We start from the raw sequence: 21,609 nt of genomic DNA on the forward strand, positions 1-21,609 counted from the left end.
CACTGTGAGAAGAATCTGATAATAGATTTGATAGAAGAGTAGAAACTCTTCTGAGAATCAATCTATAAGCTCTTTTATTATAAGACAGAGATCTTGCAGATCTATGTGAAGAAGAATCTGAAGAATAACTTTATTCAATCTTCACAGGTCTTCACAGAAGCTTCTGTGATATTTATAAAGAAGAAGAATGAAGATCTCAGATTATATATAGACTATTATAATCTGAACTTCAAGATAATAAAGAGTCACTACTCTCTATCTCTGATTAAGAATGTGATTAACTATCTCACAGAAGCTATTATATTTATATAACTGAATGTAATCAATATATATACACAGCTGTAAATACAGTCTGAGAATGAATAAAAGACTGTCTTTAGAACTGCACTGAAATTATTTAAATATCTAGTAATATCTTTTGATCTGACTAATGCTCTTATAGTATTTCAGTCTTTCATTAATAAAATACTTCATATATATCTGAATATCTTTATAATAATATATCTGAATAATATGATAATGTACTTCATGAAGAAGAAAGAACACACTGAGCATGTACAAAGCATGTTGAAGATCTTAAATGAGACAGAACTGTATATTAAGCTTATAAAGTACAACTTCAGTGTCTGCTGAATTAATTTTCTAGAATATATAATCATCACAGATGATATTCAGATGAAATCTTCATAGATTGAGACTATTCTATTATAATCAGAGTCAACTAGTATTTATAAGATTCAGATCTTTCTGAGCTTTGTGAATTTCTATAGATAATTTATCTTTATATTTATAAGAATCTTCTTAGCTCTTACAGACATGCTGAAGAATGAAAATAAGAAGAAGTCATTCTGTAAATAAAGAATGAAAAGATTGTTAAGAAGAGAGAACTGTGAGAACTTTCTTATCTCAGAAGCTCACAGAGTCTTTATAAGATTGAAACAGATATTTACAGACACAGTGATACTATTTCACTTTGATTTCTTACTCTTAATCAGATTGAAGATAGATGTCTTCTTCTTTACAATTTCAGAAATAGTGTTGTAACTACAGTTAAATAAGAACTGAGTTTTAATAATCTTTTTCTCATAGAAGATGCAACTCACAGAGATTAACTATAACATTTATAATTAGAAGCTTCTTATAATAGTGAAATTCTTTCATCACTGATATCACTACTTTAAGAGTCTTATGACAGTGATTACTGTTAAAACTGATTATAACAGCTTATAACAGTTTACTTCAATCAAGAAACTCTCACAGTAACAGATTCACTGAGCTCAGAGACTGAGTAAGTTCTGATTCAAGATAGAACATATCAAGAGAACTAAGAACTCAGTAGATGAACTCTCTCACAGACTAGACTATATTAAGAAGATCAGAGTGACAGACACAGAGAGACTAGAGAAGATAGAAAAGCTTCATAGAATGCTCAGACTGAGTGTTACAAAGAGATTAACTGAAGAGTCTCTCAATCTCTTATAAGAGAAGAGAAAAGAGAGAGAGAAGAAGTCTGTACAACTACTCTCTACAATACTGAGAGTTAACACTCTGAGAATCTCTGTAAGAATTCTTGAAGAGAGTATCTATAATCTGAAGAATTTGCAGATTTTAAGAAGCACTGTAGAAGATCTGATGTAAGAAGAAACAGAGTATAAGTCTTTATAAGATCTTCTATTCAGATTATCTGAACTGCAACTGAAGAATGAATATACTCAGTATATTCAGAAACTGCTTATAGCAGAGATCAATTCTGCAGAAATAAAGAATTGAAGAGACTTAAATAATCTCTTATAAAGAGAGAGTCAGATTTATATATCTATGAATGAGTTTCTATGTATAGAACTTATTAAAAGGTATTATGACTCTTCTCTAATAAGTTATTTTACAGACACTAGAACTCATGAGTTACTTATAAGAAAATACTTCTGATCAAAGATACAAGAACTTATAAAGAAGATAGTGAATTCTTATACTATTTATCAGAGTTCATGAATAGTATAGTTCAGATTATATAAAGAACTTACTTCTCTACTCATCTTACAGAAACCTTGAAAACAGCTAGAAATGAATATTCTTATAAGTCTTTCTGAAAATAAGAATATATATGATGCCTGCTTTGACAGTGTGCTGATGATAGTGAATCACTTCATCAAGATAACACACTTTATACTTACTTACAAGAACTTGAAGTCAAAGAATTTGACTTATATCTTTGTCTACAATGTGATTCAGTTGCATGAATTATTTATAAACATTGTCTCAGACAGAGAATTAATCTTCATAGAAGAGTTCTGATCTGATCTGATAACTATACTGAAGATCTTATAAGATCTAAGCACAGCTTTTCATTAATAGACAGATGATCAGACAGAATATCTGATAAGTATATTAAAACAGTATCTGCAGTGCTTTGTCAATTACAATCAGAATAACTGAGTGTATTGATTATCACTCATAGAGTTTATATATAATAACTCAAAGCATGTCAGTACAGATAAAACTCTCTTTAAGATACTCACTGAGACTTATCTGCAGATAATCTTGATGAACCTGTAAGAGTACACTATAGAGTGTGATAATGCTTATAAACAGGCTGAGAGAATTCAGAAGATTCAAGAGAAAGCTTATAAATTCTTGAGAAAGACTCAAGAGTATCAGAAGAGATACTATAACTTCAAGTATATTATGAAGAGTTTTAAGAAAGATGATAGAGTCTGACTAAGTCTAGAAAACATCATTATATAAAGATCTAGTAAGAAGCTAAATCTCTTATAAACAGAGTCTTATAAGATTATGAAGAAAGTTAGCTCACAGTTCTACAGATTGAAACTGTTATCTGAGTTATAGATATACAATGTTTTTTATATCTCTTTACTCTGTGAATATAAGAAATTCTTAGAAGAGAATTCTGTGACTCATCACTCTATCTATAAAGCACTAGAGAGTGAAAGAGAATATCAGATCAAAGAGATTATTAACTCAGAGAAGTGAGATTGTAAGCTCTGATTCAAGGTTCAGTGATAAGAGTATTCTGATAAGATGAATAAGTTCACTTAAGAATTATCTGAGCAGATAAGACATCTGCAGAAGCTGAGACATGACTTTCATATTATAAATTCTGACAAGTTAGAATGACATAGTCTTCACTAAGAATCTGATTGTGATAAAGATATTAACACTGTCATTTGCAAATTCTAGTCTATAAGATAATGAGTTTCTACTGAGATGAATAGTTCACAGTGTATACAAGAGAAGAAGAAATTATATTCTTATTAAAACTAAAAAACAAGAAAATAAACAGGGTCATGAATATAATTTAGAGATTAATAAAGAAAAAACAAAGAAAACTCACACTCATATCATTAATATCTATGACACTCAAATTCTTCACAACTATCAATTTTCTTCTTTAAAGAAGCAGAGAGTATCATATCTGCAGTACAGACAATTGTTATATTTAATATAAAGACTGTCAGAAATGCACAGACTTCAGAGAAGTCAGACATCAGAATATACACAGTTGCAGCAGAGTCTTGAGAGCTGGTTATCTGCATGTGTGATCAGATATCTCTCACAAAGCTGAGTTTACTTCTTCAGTTATGCTGAAGTATTCAGCCTGGAAATAATTGAGATATAGAGAGAGAGCTTATCTGTTCAGATCAACTCTCATTGCAAATTCATGATATTCACATTGCCTTGATTACTCAGATTTTACAGATACTCAGAGACTCATCTCTCATTAATAATGAGATTACAGAAATGCACTGCAGTGTGAGAATTATTGATAGAGAATCTAGGCATATTCACATATATCTGATCAGAGATTGTGCAGGCAGAGAGAGAGTAATTGTAGGCCTGCAGAACTGCAGAAGACACTGACAACATCAGAAGCTTTACAAGAACTGTCAGCTAGAGTCTGTAAGAAATTACTTATAAGAAGACTTACAGCAAAGAGAGAAACTGCATTACTTGAAGTCAGAAGCTGGTCTGAGAAAGGCAGGGAATTGACTGCTGATCTGAAGATTGAATGCAGTGGCAGAGCTGAGAGAAATGAAGACACAGTTATGAGTGACAGCATTCCTGCTTCATCAGTCAGTAAAAAGTAATCAGAGAAGTCACAGAGACACTTATAAGAAGCTCAGCAGTGATTAGATATTGTTTACAAAGAGATTGAAATTGAAAAAATTTTTATTCTTGAGAAGTTCTTGAATCAATATATGAATATTGTCAGAAATACTCTCTCTCTGTCATCTGAATGAAAACACTTCACAGATGAATAAAGATACTCACAGTTTGTGAGAATGAAAGCTGTTACAGAAAAAGAGAAAAGAAGATGAGATTTTATAGACAGATCTGAGATATTTATACTACTCTAGAGAGATTTACTTACACTGTGAGTGATCTTACAGAACAGTCAGATCACTCTAGTAAATAAGAGTGATTATGAATCACAGATCTGAATCTTTCTATATAACTATAAAGAGTAATTGCAGACTGTGAATATCTTGATTCTACAATTCTACAGAGTTGATAAAAGAATGAAAAATTTCTCACAATTCTACAGTATTAAAGAGCAATGATTTGTAAGAATGAATGAAAGATCAACTCATGAATGTTTCTCTTTAATGAAGATAATCTTATAGAAAGTGATTTATCTGTGAGATGAATCTGTATGATGATCACACAAGAATCTCATAAAAATGATTAAGAGTCAACTAAAACTCTTCTATATAAAAGATATAAGATGAATCTGCATAATAGTCAGAGAAGAATCTGTAGATTATAAAGAATCTTATAAAACAAGAAACTGAGTGACAGACTCTTTTCTCTTCACAGTAACAAGGAATTTTTTCTCACTGAGGTTTTTTATAGATATAAAGAGTTTTTAGTGAGTATCACTGCAGTGCTGAGCTGACTATAAAGTCACTCAGTGAAAGGCTTTGCAGACAAAGTCTTAGAGAGAGAGAAGTATGTAAGAAATCCTGCTTCTTACAGATTCTTTATCTCTATTTCTATCTCTCATATAATCAATAGAGCTAGCAGCCCTTGGCTACACACAACTATATAGACTGAAGTTCACAAATACTATTCACAACTCAGCTTGAATACTATTATATATTTGATCTCTACATTTTATCTTTCTACTGTGAACACTTCTAGTAGTTAACAGTACATATCACGCCAAGCTGCAAACACCCGAATAATCGCCTGCGAGCACTTATTCTTACAAGACTGAAAAGATTCCTCTTGCTTATCTGTAAAAGAAGATGAAAGTGTGAATCTCTGAGATGAAAAAACATCTCAGAATAACTGATTTCAAGAAGAAGTCAGTCAGTGCTGCTGTTAGAAGTGTTATAGAGATCAATTACTGATTGAAGAGAATCTTACTTCAACTGAAGCAGATAACTGAGATGCTTTGTAAGTTAATAAGTTAATATTTTATACATTTCTCATGCTCTTCTGCAGTGCTGCAGTACTAACTTCTCAGCAGGCAAAGATACTGATACTGAAGACTTCAATGATGAAGAATGAGTTTGATAAGAATGTGATTATTAGTGAGTAGGCTTTGAGATTCTCTCTTTTTACTTTTTCAGCAGACTGCAGTCTCACTAGAATAGCAGTGACCTGTGAGTCAATTAATATTAATCTTTTTTATTGATTTTAAATATCTCTTCTCTCTAACTGCTTCAGGAATTTTACACTTGTATAGTCTTATTAAACTTCTAAAAACTCTTTGAGAGAAAATAGAAGAAGAGTGCTACAGAGTCTACAAGATACTGACTCATCACTGTGAGATCATCTCTAAAAAACTCTTTGAAAAAAATGAGAAGTCTTAAGTAGTATTTCTTACTCAATGTCTCTGATATGTAACAGAGTGATCTCTACTAGCTGTCTTATAGCTTACAATCTCTGTGACGTGCTTCCGCCCCCTATCCAAGTCAATCCCCTATTCAGCTCTAGCTTCTACTTCATCTCTTGCTGTTTTCTGAAGCTTCTGCTTCTATCTTCTCTCTCTGTTCTTTTCTTCATATGCGATCACTTCTTCTATGAGAGCTTTCACTCCTTCTCTACAGAGCCTTCATTCTTTTCTTCATATATAATCACTTCTTCTATGAGAGTGTCTGCTTCTTCTCTACAGAGCCTCTGTTCTTCTCTTCATAGATGATCACCTCTTCTACAAGAGCTAATCTCTATAGAACAATCACTGTATATATAAGAGTGTACACTCATCTCTCATCTTTAAGAGAATAAGACAAGTTTTTACCCTTATATCTGACCCTACATAGCAGTGTACACTACAATTTGATAGCATGTCTTGTTAAGAATTAAGTTCTTCTAGTCTCTTTAACTTCTGCTTCATTCTTGATATATATAGCACTGATGATTGAACTGAGCTGCAGATACTGAGAATTGACTAGTCAGTAATCAGTCTGATTAGTTACTCTATCTTCTTTCAACACTGCAGCTAGTGATTGATCTGGCCTGCAGTTGTTTAAATCTATTTCATTTGACACTACAGCTGATGATAGGTCTGACTAATAGTCATTTGAGCATCTTTCACTTCAGAACATTATAGCACTAGTGATCAGTCTAGAACATGATCACAGTCACAGTAAACTCATCTTCACATTCTTATACAACTTCATCAGCCCTGTCACAATAATGAAGCAGAATAGACAAATCACTCAGAGTAGCTCTCATCAGTCACTTTCTTTCACTGAATCAGACAAGCTCATCAGCAGAATTAAACAACTCACTCAAGAATTCACTGATGAACCTGACTCAGAACAAACTTACTCATAAGCAATGACTGAAAAGCATGCTATTATAATTGCAGAAGTCTGACAGAACACAGACAGACAGTATGAGAGTGTCAAAAGCTAAGTGATGCTATACAATTGTATCAAAGTGAAAGACATTCTTGTGAGTGTATCAGTCAGGTGTTACAACAATATAAAAACAGCTCTTAACTCTGCTTCAGTAGCAGAATGAAAGGATGTCATTAGTCTCTGATTACAGGCCTTTCACACAGACATCATAAAGAATACTAAGAAGAGAGATTCAATAGCCTCAAGCTTTCATGAATTTAACTGTCAGAACTGCACTTCTTCTGATGAAGCAGCAATACTAGATACAATTGAGAAGTTAGAACAGCTAGAAGCTCAACTGGTCTGATAAGAGAGTGAGCTCAATGAACATGAACATCAGCTTGATCAGTGAAAGAAGCAGTTAAATAAGTATACTGCTCTCATTGACAAACATGTCAACAAACTTCAAGAGAATCTCAAATAATTGACAGATGAAAGAAGCAGGTTGATGAAAGTGTGAAATAGCTTTCATATCAAGAAAGCTGCGCTCACTGCTCAAAGACAGAAGCTGAATCATCATCAGCAGACAGATCATTCAGCCCAGATCAACAGAACAGATGTCAGAGCTGATAATTCTCTCAACAAGTCTGCACAGCAATTAGATGCCTTCTTTAAGAAAGGCTTTGAACCATCTTCTAGAATCTGATGAACACTGACAATTCCACAGAGACTGCGCGGTGCTGAAGGCAGAATGCACTGTCATAATCTAACAAGAGACAGGATTAATTTTCTCAGAAAAGCCAACACTGTACATTTTACTTATGACTCAGAGAGAAACTGAATGCACAGGGACCAGGCACTCACTTATGACAATCTTGATCTTTCACTTGATAGTGAACCTCATTTATCTGCATGAAGTGATGATAGGTCAGTGAGATTACAGACTGATGACATTATACTATTCAACTCAGTGAAAACAGATGTAATAGTGTTTATCAGTTGCTTGAAATTCATTGTCATATAGAAGAAAGATGACACAGTTCTCTGCATATTCCCTCTGTGCCTGAAGAGTCAGGCGTTGGAATGACATAACAGTCTGTCTATCAAAATGAGAAAGAATATGAATGCCTCTCTCTCTATCATTATCAATGAGTTAAAACGCGAGTTCCAGCTATCAGAAGAAGAAGCTTGAATGAAAGCTCAGACTCTGCATTTTTTCTTTGAGAAGTTGAATGAACTGTCTCTGACATTATACATCTCACAGAAGATTAACTTACTGCAAGTCACTGCAATTTCTGATCTTATTATAATAAAGAGGCTCTTGTGAGAGAGTTTAGAGTTCAATCTTTTCTTAATTACACTGCTTATTTCTGCTGAATGATTGAATGACTTCTGATAATAAATTAGAGACAATGAGTCAGTCACCTGACATGTCTGAACTGATTGAAAGACTCAATTCACTGACTACATGCATAGTTCCAGACATTTTGAACAGAATAATGATCACCACCTATATTACACCTCTCTGTTCAAGCAGGCAGAAGCTACAAAGTCATCTATGTCTATCACAGAGATAGCAGTGATTCTCATGAGTGCTCTCACAATGAGTAAGTTATCAATTCAGTGTATAACAGAAGGAGAAAGACTGCCAGTGCTCACAGCAGAGTGCTACATCTGCAGAGGCCCTCATTATGCCAATCACTGTCTCAAAAAAGAGAAGAACAGCAATCATTCAGTGAATTAAGTTGAACTGAAGAATATTAGAGAAGATGATAATGAGCTGCTGAATCTAGATCTCAGTCTAGATTCTGACAGTGAGTCAGAAAAATAATCAGCAAGGCAGACACTGAGAAACTCATCTCATCTACAGACATTCTCTCAGATGATTATCAGAACATCTTTAATGCTGACATATATGCAGTTGTGATGTGTGATATCTCTATAAGTGATCAAGAATACATTAGCAGACTACAGTATTTGTCTTACATCTTTCTCATTATTCTTGTCATTACATCACAAGGCGATCTCTCTGTTTATATGAATACAGACACAGGTATATCACTTATCAACACAATAATAGCAAATCTATTCTTCTCTCATTGTTGATCAATCTCTATGTCACATGATCAACATGTGAACATTCAAGAAATTGACTTGAAAGCTGATGAATCAAACCTATTCATAATAACAGACCTTATCTTAAGAGCAGATAACAATTCTCTTTTCATTATTAAAGACAAATTCCACTTAGTGTGATATCTTGAATGCAATATAATCATAGCTAATGATGTATTATCATTAATGAAAGCAACTATCAATATTCATGATGAACTTGTTACATTTCACAGAAGATATTTCATAAACACTAAGATTATCAGAGACACTATCCGCGCGGGTAGACACTCATCAAACTCACAGCTGTCTCAGCAGTGAAAGAAGATTGCCATTTGTGCTATCAATGCTAACATCATTTATCATTCTGACTGAGAAGATCCCCTGTTTTCTATCTCATACATCAAATTACATTTGACAGATGTGAAAGATCAGAATAATTCACTTCAAATTCCCACAGCAGACACTCTCACTAAGTGAGTTTAAGTGAATGTATCAGATCACTGAGTGACAGAAGACTGAGCAGCTATTCAAGTGATCATCAACTGACATCACAAACTATTTAGCTTCAGCCTAGACTTATTTTCAGATGATGTTAAGATGTCACTGCAGTTCATTGATGAGAGCAACTTTTCCAGCCTGAAACAGAGACTCTATTCTCTGTCTCAAAGAGATTGTGAAGCCGCTGATCAGATCCTGAACTCACTTCTGTAAGATAGAAGAATTGAACATGTTTCTCTCAGAGACAGAAACCTCATTGCTTCACTCATCTTTGTAATCTGACTTAGAGAGAAGCTGAGAGTGATGATTGATTTGTAAAAAGTAAATACATACTTACTCCTCAATGCATACTCTCTATCAATATAACAAGATGTGTTGCAATCACTCAGCAGTTCTACAGTATTCTCATTCATGAATATTTATTAAGGCTTCTTTTAACAAGCAATTGAACAGGGTGATCATTTCAAAACCACATTCATGACTTCACACCAAGATCTTGAACATTTTACAGTTATCACAATGAGATTGACAACCTTGCCTGAGTTCTTTCAACAGTGTATGAAGAAGATTCTAGTGAAATTTCTATGATAATTCATGTTAGTCTATGTAGATAACATCATCATCTTCTCTCACTCACTGAATGAATATCTTCATCATATGCAGCAAGTCTTCACAGCTCTTAAGACATCTGAAATAACAATGTCATTAACTAAATATTATTTCATATACTTCTCAGTGTGTTTGCTGAGTCACCATGTCAGCTGACTAGATATATCTACTCAAGAAGAGAAAGTAGCTGCTATTACTAATCTAGTCTTCTCTATAACACTCAGAGAACTAGAAGAAATTGTCAGCCTCTTTAATTATTATCATGATTTTGTCAGTTTTTATACAGATCAGATGAAAGCATTAGAGACTCTCAAGATTAAGTTACTATATAACAGTTCAAAAACAGGTCAGAAAAGAGTGTTATATACAGCTAAGATCAAGTTGATGAGATTTGAGAACTTATCACAGTTTCACACTCTGCTCACAGAAGTCAGACATTTGTTTGATATGATAAAGCAAGCCTTGATGAATGCCTTCACTCAGGCATATTCTGACTTTAAACATTTCTTCATATTGTATATGAACACCAGTAAACAAAGAGATATCAGAGTAGTTCTACATCAAGTCAGAATGAATAATATTGAAAGATCTGTTCTATTTCTCTCTCACTGATTGAGTGCAGCTGAAAAGCACTACTGAGCAACTGAATTAAAGTGTCTTAAACTCATATGAGCCCTGTGAAAATTACTGCAGTATTTAAACAGTGAGTTTACAGTTATCACAGATCATGTCACTCTTATATCTGCTTTTCAGTCACTGATAATAGGTTATTGTAGCAACTGACTGACAAATTGAGTCTTAGTTCTAAGCTCATATCTTTCACAAATGACAATCTGCTATTGCAAGAGCATCACACATGCTAATGCTGACACTCTATTCAGATTGCACTGTCTAGATGATGATTCAGAAGAGATTCTCTCTGAAGAGTAGAAAAAAATCTGCCAGATTATCATCAATCAGGCAGATGAACTGATGATAGATGCATCTTCAGTGAAGATATATATGGTTTCAACTACAGTAATAGAGCTCACTGATGAATTCAAAAAGCAACTACACTGAGATATTTCCTGCAACCCGGCATTGAGAAAGGTCTTTCACAAGGCCAGCTAGAAAGAGTGATATCAGTCATTTACAGTGCAGGACAGGCTATTATTCTTTGAAGAATCATGTCTCTGTATTCTCAAATCACTGGCATAAGATGTCATCTGTATGTGTCACAATGCAGCAGATCACTCTGATCTTCATCAAATAGAAAACCTTATTCATCAGTTCTTCTTTCTTTCTCATGTCTGAAAGAGAATCCTGGACCATCTATTACAATGTCTCAATTGTCAACTAGTCAAACTGCTGAATCACTCATCAGGGGGTAAATTATATCTCATCTTATCTTTAAAACAGTCATTTGAAGTTCTTTTGATTGATTTTATTACAGGATTATCTGTGAGTGATAATTATGATACTATATTAACAGTCACAGACAAATTTTCAAAAGCAGTAATTCTAATTGTAGAATAGAAATAATAAGATGCTTTATAATGAGTGAAAGACTTCTATAAGAAGATGATCTGTCACTGACAGCTCTCACTGATGATTATTTCAGATAGAGATCTCAAATTTACATCACAATTTTGAAAGTCAGTTCTTCAACTTATGAGAATTAAGGCATGAATGATAACTGTCTACAACTCTCACTCAAACAGTCAAAGTGAGTGAATCAATCTCACAGTTAAAGTCACATTGTAAACACTTCTTATAGATGAATATGAAACAAATTGAACTGCTCTGCTTAAACAAGTGAAAAGAGTATTGAACTCAGTAGCTGCACAGTCAGCAATGATCTCTCTCTTCAAATTGCTCACAGGTGTAAAGTCTAGATGACTGTCATTGAATAATGAGAAAGCTCTGCTAGATGTAGCTGAGTTCATTATCATGTGAGATGCAGTGCAGCAAGATATTCTTGACTCATACACTCTAATAAAAGCTAGAATGACTGAGTTCTTTGATCAATTTCATTTTCAACTAACTATTCAGATTGATGATTGAGTCTTCTTGAACCTCACTTAAAAAGCTCAAAAGAGCTATACATTAAAAGAAATATTCAAGCTATCACTCTTACAGATAGGCTCATTTCATATTCTTCAGAAAGTATTAGATACTGTATTTCAATTGAAACTATTAGTTAGTTAATAAATGTACTCAGTAATCTTCATCATTCATCTGAAAAAGATCATATTAACAGAAGTGAATATGAAGCACTCATTATCAGAATCAGTACTTGTTAATGATCAGTTACAATTTGAAGTTGAAAACATCATAAGAAAGCACACAGAGAACAGCAAGACTTATCTTCAGATTAAGTGAAAGAGATATGAAGACTCAATCTGAGAGTCTCTTGAAGTCATTACACAAGACACTCTGCATCTGATCAAGGTCTTCATGACTAAGAAGTCTTGCAGTCAGCTGAGTAAATAATAGAAAGAAAAGTAAAATAGAGACAGAGTGAAAGAAAGAAAGAAAATGTATTACAATCTAATTTTAGCTATTAAATGAGAAAACAAAGAAAACAAGAAAATTACTATCTTTCACTCTTTTCATCATTTCATCTTATCTCTTCTCATCAATCATCTTCAAGCTCTTTCTGCAGCTTGACCTCCTGTTCAGTGAGACATGCATTCTAAAATGCAACATCTGCTGACAACTTCTCATTCACAAGATTGCTGAAACACACCCTGCTGAGCAACTTAAAGAAACAATTATTGATCACAGTATTCTTCACAGCTGAAATCATATTGATAAACTCAGCTATCTTGTTCAGTTTCTTTCACACAGTCTGAATGACATTCAGATTATGCTTGTTAAGATTAGATGGCTGTCTCAGCATCTTCAGATCTTGAGCTTTACAATCAATCATACAGCCTTCAGAAGACAGAATTGACAATCATCACACATTACTTATCTTGACCTTGTTGATCATCTTAGCAGGGGTTGAATGACTTGTCTTCACCTCACTGCCTGTCTTCACAGATGTTGAGATACTCTGCTCACTGATTCAAACATGTTTTGAGAGTTTCAGTGCAATCAGACTCAACACCTTACACTTGAAAGATGTAGATATTCTCTTCATTGAAACTATAGTTGAATCATTCTTCTTATCTGTATCACTGACCTTAACAATGTCATTAACATTTATCTTCTCAGTCACAGTCTTTTCAAATCCAGGCACACTCTCTTTAAACAGCAAGTTATCTGTGTTTCATCTGAGTTTATATCAGCTATAGTGATTTAAAGAGCAGTAGAATCTCTTATTTTCTCACTGACAGTTAATACAAGTGCTATGCCCTTGCTGTGTCTGTTTGTCATCTGCAGAAGTAATCACACATTTCTTAAATCATCTCTGACTCTTCACACAACACTGATATAACACAGAAGCTATTTCTCTGTGAGTCTGCAGAATAATGACATTCTGATTAGCAGAATCCTTAGAATCAACAGTCTATGAAGTGATTAGCTCATCATTATTTATTCATCAGTGTAACTTTCACTTGACAGATAACTGTCTCAAATCTTTAATCAATTACTGACTGAGTAAAATGAAAAATTCACAATTGATAAATAGCATCTTCTCACTACATTCTGTGAGTCTTTCAATGATTGAGATAGTATCTGTAAGCCTCTTCACAGTCAGGTTCTGTATGATTGACATGCTCAGGTGAGTGAGCTTGCCATTCTGCTGAAAGTACAAGTCAGTCTTGTTATCATAATACAGATGTCTCATATGTACTGTGTCATACAGTCAAGACACCTGATCATCCTTGATGTTCTTCTTTCACTCTGACTTTCTTAAAATGTCATCACTCAGAGTCTCATATTGCTTCTGACTAGCTCTTCAGCACTTCTTATTCTCTTTCATTGATGACAGTTCTTCAGTATTCATATCTGTCTGTTCAGCTTCTGCTTTCAGTTCTACTTACAGCTCTTTATCATCAGCTGCTCTCACAGCAGTCTTCTGACTCTCTCTCCTCTCATTCATCTCAATGTCTTCTTTCAAAAACCAGTGTGTGAACAGCTATGACTTTTTCAAATGAGTAAACAGTGTTATAAGCTTTCACATCACAGTTTTAAATTCTTCTTAACTCTTTGAGCTTCTGTCATGTGATTCATCTGTTGACTCTTCTGCAGTGGCATCATACAGCCTAGCTAAGTGATAATGAGGTGTCACTGCCTTTCCTTTATCTTAGTCTTTGACCACTTTATACATGAAAAGATAAGTTAATAGTGTCAGAAGCTTATCTGTCTGAAATTCTAACTCTTTATCTTTATTATTTTCTTTCATCTCATTCTCATCTATTCTCTCTTCACTGATCTTCTCATCTGCCTTCTCTTCTTTATCACTCATATGAAGAAGGGTATCATGCTCCTCCTGACTTAACAACTGGAATAATTTCTCTAAGGTCAAGACCTTTTTCACCATACTTGCTGCGCCTGTCTTCACAGCTGTTAACTTCTTCTTAAGACTCATCATTTCCATGATCTAATCTTCTGTATGTCGTGATTTTCACTAATTCTGCTATGTTAAATTTTAGTGAGATGTGTGAGAAATAAGAGAAGAATAAGAAGAAAGTGATTGCAATATATATATTAATGCAATTATTCATCTACATCAATCTCTATCACTCACAGAACCTTTCCTCTGTCATAATGAAACTTTCACTCTCATCTATCTCATCAAAGAACCCTTTCTCATTCAAGCTTCTTGTGATTTCTTTACAATTCCTTTCTTTTCTTACAGCTGTTTTTAGATTAAAGAACTTCTGTCTCTTTCTTATCATTTCTTTTCAAGTCATTCTTACATCTTTTACTCTTTGTAGAGACAAACAATTCTTACATCTGATCACTCTTTATATGAATAAGCAATTCTATCACTCAGTCTCTTCTTTTCTATGATATCTGCAGCATATATAAACAGACTAGTACTTCTGAACAATATCCGCTTCTTTGAGCCTAGCGCCTGCAATACCTGCCACCTTTTTTCAACATCATTTTTTTCTTCTTCACAAATGCATTCTTTTGAATAGAGGGACTGTGGCATGCTTTCACTCTCTATCCAAGTCAATCTTCTATCCAGCTCTAGCTTTCACTTCATTCCTTGCTGTTTTCTGAAGCTTTCACTTCTACCTTCTCCCTCTGCTCTTCCCTTCATATGCGATTGCTTCTTCTATGAGAGCATCTGCTCCTTCTCTACAGAGCCTCTGTTCTTCTCTTCATAGGCAATCACCTCTTCTACAAGAGCTAATCTCTATAGAACAATCACTGTATATATAAGAGCATACGCCTATCTCCCATCTTTAAGAGAATAAGACAAGTTTTTACCCTTATATCTGACCCTACGTAGCGGCGTACGCTACAATCTCTTTCTCAGCATTTTTTAAATACTCAAGCAGTTCTTATAAATTCTCTGATAATGAATAATCTTCTCATTTAATGAGATATTAAAGCTTGCTGTAATGTGTTCACTTGTTCAATATTTTCTTCACAAGATATTCAGTATCACTCTTGATCTTGATGTCATCTGATCAAGACAGCTTCATCTCAGAGTGTTGCTTATAGAGCTTTAAATAGAAAATGTGAAAAACAGAATGAATTGATTTCAATTCTGTGAGTAATTTCAACTCATATACCTGCTTACTCATCACTCTTGTTACTGAGAAAGATTCTAGTCACTGCTCACTGAGCTTCTTATATAATCTCATTGTCTTGATATTCTTTGCTGAAAGTAGCACTTAATCCTCTATTGAGAACTTCATCAGAAGATGTTTTCAATTATAGTATTTCATCTACTACTTCTGAGTATGATGAATGCTTTTTATCATCTTCTCATGAATTTTGTTCAAAAGTTTCAATCTCACTTTTACTTCTAGTACTGAGAGATACTTTATTCTCTGTATCTGTCTGATATTCTGACTGTCTATCTCTCTCTTTGAAACATCATCTGTGATGTCACTGAGTAATGAAGAATTATATTCATAACAAGTATAGAAAGAAGATATCTTTAAGGTTGTATTCTTTGCATTATTATATACAAATTCAGTGATTAGAAGATGTTTGAGTTAATCATTCTGATAATATGAACAGAATGCTTGAAGATGCTGTTCTAGTGTCTGATTCTGATGTTCAGTCTGATCATCAGTCTGCAGATGAAATGCAGTACTGAGAAGACATCTTATTATAAGATAATAGCAAAAAGCTGACCAGTATTTGCTGATGAAGAGGGATTCTTGATCTGTTATCAATGATTTCAGAGCACTGTGATTATGAATGATGATATCTAAAAACAGGTCAGTCAATTCAGAGGCTTTAATCTTTTTATAAGTAGAGATATATCTGGTCATCTTTGTGAAGTAGTTAATAATAATTAAAATTGAGTTATATTCTTTGACTCTTGTTGACTTTAGCAGGTCAACTATGAAATTTATTAATAGATTCTGTCATGAGTTCTTTGAAACAGACAGTGATATCAACTCACTGTATTACTTATACTGTGAGATCTTTATTCTTTAACAGATATTACAAGTTTCAATATACTCTTTGACATCTGTCTGAAGCTTGTTTTAAATATATTTATATTTTAGAAGCTTCTCAGTCTTTTCTAATCTGAAGTGTCCTGCATAAGAATTATTATGATGAATTCTCAATAACTTCTGATGCATCACTCTGCTATAAGAGATGAAGACTGAATCATTCAGCAGTAGAAGTTTATATTCTTCTAGTTATCAGTGACTTGATTTCTTAGCAGCACTGCTCTGCTCAGAGTCTGTCTCTTTCAAGTTCAAATCAGATTCTTTCTTCTTTAACTTTTGAATTTGAGCTGTAGTAGAGATATCTCTCTTCTATAACTCTTCAATGAATTTCAAAAGTAGTTAAGTTGAAAGATTGTAGACTGTTTCATTATTTGTCAATTCAATAATTGTAAGATATAATATGAGAAGCTCATGATCTTCAGTGTCAGTCTTCTGCAGAGACTCAGATTCTCTTTCACCTTCTATACTGAGTTACACAGCTGTCTCTTCAGCACTGTTTCTGAGCTTTAGAGAATCTCAACCCTCTGCAGCCAGCTTCTTCTGCAGTGATAACAGAGATTCTTTTATAGAATTCTTCTTCATATCAATGATATTATAATTGAGTCATCTAGACAGTGTGTTGACGGGGTTAAGCCAATCTGAATGATATTGAATATAGAAATTATACTCTGAAAGCAGCTCTGTTCATCTGACTTAATGTTCTGTCAAGCTCTTTGTTGTCAAGAAGTAATGCAGATTTGCATGATCAGTGAGAACTTACACTGAGTACTTACTACTCTGAAGATAATGTTATCAGATCTTAAAGAATTTGACAATTGCTAATATCTTCTGATTATAAGTATCATACCTTCTCTGTATGAGTGATAACTTCTTGAAGAAGAAGGTCACTGATCTTCATTTACAGTGTCTTATAGACTCTATGAAAAAGTCTTCTCTCACAGACAATTCATTGTTTATTTTCTCAAAAGTGATTATTCTCTGATTCTTTCAATGTTGAAAGGCCTTCAGTATCAACTGTGAAAAGATTTCACAGATTTTATTCCTGAATATATCAGTCTCACACTGACTGAGTAAGTCAGAGTTAAAATGATTCAGTATTGTGACATCTGTGAAAGCTTGTTTCAATTTCACAAATACCTGCACAGTGTCTTGAGTGAGAATAAATGATTCTGTTTTTCTGTCTTTCACACTTCTCTTCAACAGATCTGTAAGAGAGGCAGTAATCTGTGAATATGTATAGATGAATCATCTGTAGAAATTCACAAATTCTAGAAACACCTGCATCTCACAGTACATTCGCGGCACTGGCCAGTTCTCAATAACAGAGACCTGACTTCTGTTCATTGAAATGTCATTCACTTCAATAATATAATCTAAGAAATCAATCTTCTGTATATAGAATGAGCATTTTTCAGTGTTTGCATAGAGTTGATGCTGTCTCAAGCAACTCAACACTTCTTGAACATGGATATCATGTTCTTTCTCTGATTTTGAGAAGATTAAAATGTTGTTCAGATATACTATGTAGAAGATGTTAACAAGGCTCTGCAGTGTCTTATTTATATAGATCTGAAAGATGACTGAAGTGTTACAAAGATTAAAAGATAAAACAAGATATTCAAAATTGCTGTACTTGGTATGAAAAGCTGTTTTTCAAATGTTGTCTTTGTTAACTCTGATTCTATGATAGATATCTTATATATTAATCTTTAAGAATATCTTTGCTTCAGATAATTGATTGATCATCTTATTAATTAATAGTAATGAAAAGTAATTCTTAACTATTATTTTATTGAGGCCTCTGTAGTCTATGCATAGATGTAGTCTATCATTCTTCTTGAGTATAAAGAGTATAGACATCTCTGCTGAACTCTTTGATAAATATATTCAGTTCTTTGATTTCACTTCTTCAAGATATTTACACAGAATATTCAACTTCTTTACAGACAAGTTATAAAGAGATCTGTACAGCACTGTTACACTATCTTCAAGATAAATCTTATATTATATCTTGATGTCAGAAAACTTCACTGCTTTTCTTTCTAAAAAGATATTCTTAAAATCTGTAAAGAGATGTTGTATACATCTGTCTTCAATAATAAATACTGCTGCTAATCTTGCAGTGAGAGTGATGACTTCTTCACCTGTTCTCAAGTCTCAATCATCTGCTATGCAGTATATTGACTTAATCTTTTTCTCAAGATTCTTCTGATAAAACTCTTCAGATTTCTCTATTACTGTCTCTTTATTAGTGAGATAATATCATCACATCTGAGTGACTCAGTCAATGAGAGAATTGTTTTCTCTCAATTATAAGAGATCTAGAATAATGTTCTTATCTATGATATTAACTGCATGGAGAAGCAGACTGCTCTTCTTAAAGATTTCTTCTAAGTCTGTGATCACACACTTTGCTTAAATTATGTTAAAATAATGATATTTTATTTCATCAGTAAATTTTACATGATCTGATAAATCTATCTTCTTTCAACTCTTTATCAAAGAAAAGAAATAGAATATGAAGTTGATATTTACTCTGAAGTTAAGTAGACATCTCACTGATATCTTCTCATTTAGAGTATATATTGTGATTGTAATATGAACTTGAAGATGTGAGAATTATCAATTCTTTTCTTTCTCTTCTTTATCTTTCACAGATATGTTTATCAGAAGAGAAGTTAACTTTGAGAAGATATCTTCTCAGTTTCTTTTCTTCTTCAGCTTCTTATAATTACTGATATAGTGATCATCAGCTTCACAGTTAAAACAGAGATTTTTATTAAATCTTTTTTAATATTTCTTTACAGTGAGTGAAGAATCAGAATACTTAGAATTCTTTTTTACTTTCTCTATACTGAAGCTGTCATGATACTGTTTAGATTCTATTATTAATTACTTAGAAGAGATGTTATTAATCTTTTTCTTGAAGAATTAATTATTCAAATAGATCTGAGAAGTCAGGTTAACAAGCTCAGTGTAATTGATTAATAAACTCTGATATTATAATATTATTATCTGCATCTTATAAGTCAGCTTCATAAGATAAAGTTATGTTTTTAATTGATTTAAATCATTAGTCAGTTTCTCTTAATATTCTTTAAATCTTATATTGAAATTGAAACAATTCTCATTATCTTATTAATATAATGAGTTGAACTGCTATATCACTGTGAAGCTGCAGTTGTAGTGATCTTTAATTTAGTTCAGTAGAAAGTTTTTGAATTCTTTTCAAGTCATGATAGTATTGATACACTTAAGCTCTCTTTTCTTGATAACTCAAGTAGTTACAGAGATGTCTTCAAGAAGATTAACAGTGTATATTACTTATATCTTATAAGTATTATACTGGCTTGAATTAAGACAGAATTTTCATTCAAGAGTATGAGTAAAGCTGTGAAATTCTGACAAGATGTTTTCCTTATATCTTGATGAATCTTCAATCTTAATCTCTCTATCTTTATAATAGATGTAGGTGTGTAGAGACTGCAGTGATAACAGAATAATTGAAGAGTCTATATTAAAATATACAGTGAGTTCAGAAATCTCAGATTTCTGCTAAAGTAGAGATATATACACTCTAGAAAATGATATAGTATTTCTCTCAGAGAGTGAGATCAGATCAGTCTCAGTGCAGATATATAAGATTATATCAGTCTATTAAAGCTTGACTGATTCAAACTTATAATCAGATTAAGTGATTTGAATTGTAATATAATAGAACTGAAGTGATGACTAGTCAGCAGTAATATGTAAAGATAGTTGTTTGAGAAGCTGTATAAGTGAGCTTAACTATCTTACTTGAATAGTGAGCTTATAGATTACAGAGTTATTATGAGAATATCACAGATATGATACTTAATATACTAAGAAGATTGTATGAGACATGTAGTAACTCTTATATATATTTCAGTAGAAGTAAAACAAATCACTGATTTCTTTGATGAGAAGTCAGCATCTAGCTATTCTATATAGATAATGAGTGAATACTCTTCTCTCATTTCATGAGTGAGAATAACTGGAGTAATACCTCAGCAGCATCTTATTGTCAAGGAAGAGTAATCTGCTGACCTCATATAGAAGCAGGGTTCTTATATTCATCAATCAGATCTTTCTATGATATATCCGAATGATGTTATAGAGTGGTTGGAAACCGGTTCAGATGAGATGAAATCATCCGCATGGAAGCGATGAGCCGTGTGGAACCGCAACGGGGCCTTGGCGCGGCCGGGAGCGTGACAATTATGATGTTTCAGCAGATTATTTTTCACAATGATTTAGAAAAATTGACTGAAGAGAAGAAGGAAAGATTAGTTGCAAGCCACTGCTCTTACATTTTGAGAATAGCTTAGAGCTGATAAGTCTTATTAAGTATTTGAATTATGAAGCATTTGAATTATGATGCTACACAGTGATAAGACCTTGTTCTGAATGTGATCAAGAAGTTCTTATTAGAGAACTCAAGAAAACTGTTCTTCATGTGAGATAATATTGACAAATGATTCTGAGATCTTATCATGAAGATGATCAGTCTGAGTTCTGAGAGAGAGTGAGTAATGAAGATTATACCTGCAGTCTGATCTTCTGAGAGTTTCTATACTTGAAGGTTTCTACATCTGAGAGCCTCTATACTCAGAGATATCTATACCTGAGAGTCTCTATACCCGGGGATCTTTTTACTCAAGGAGCTTCTATACTCTAAGAGACTCTATCTTCAGAGAGGGTTTCTAGCTGAGAATGTTGCGGGATCTGTGAGTCTGAAAGCCAGACTGACTAACTCATATATAATAATATGCTAACTGCATTAAAACTAGTGTAACTAATTAGCGTGTTGTCTATAATGAGTAAGTTACTACGTGGAATTAAGCTTTTCCACTAAAAAAATCCATTTGACTCAAATGTCAGTTATGTCACTATTCAGACAAGCATCAAATGCTCGCTTACGCTCGCTTTTCTGCTTGCGCAGCCCTCTCTACCACTTCCACCCTTCTCTCCAATCAGTG

General features: G+C 33.3%; 1 protein-coding gene across 1 annotated transcript; it reads right to left on the reverse strand.

Annotated features, from left to right (window-relative positions):
* Positions 1–14,265: 14,265 nt before the first annotated feature.
* On the reverse strand, positions 14,266–14,559 carry BDCG_17254 (uncharacterized protein; the record flags this gene model as incomplete). Its single annotated transcript, XM_045426397.1, has 1 exon — positions 14,266–14,559. One exon carries the CDS (start codon positions 14,557–14,559, stop codon positions 14,266–14,268), a length of 294 nt encoding a protein of 97 aa, XP_045281573.1.
* Between the last annotated feature and the right edge of the window lie 7,050 nt (positions 14,560–21,609).

Source organism: Blastomyces dermatitidis (assembly GCF_000003525.1).
Source record: "Blastomyces dermatitidis ER-3 genomic scaffold supercont1.6, whole genome shotgun sequence".
Lineage (NCBI taxonomy): Eukaryota > Fungi > Ascomycota > Eurotiomycetes > Onygenales > Ajellomycetaceae > Blastomyces > Blastomyces dermatitidis.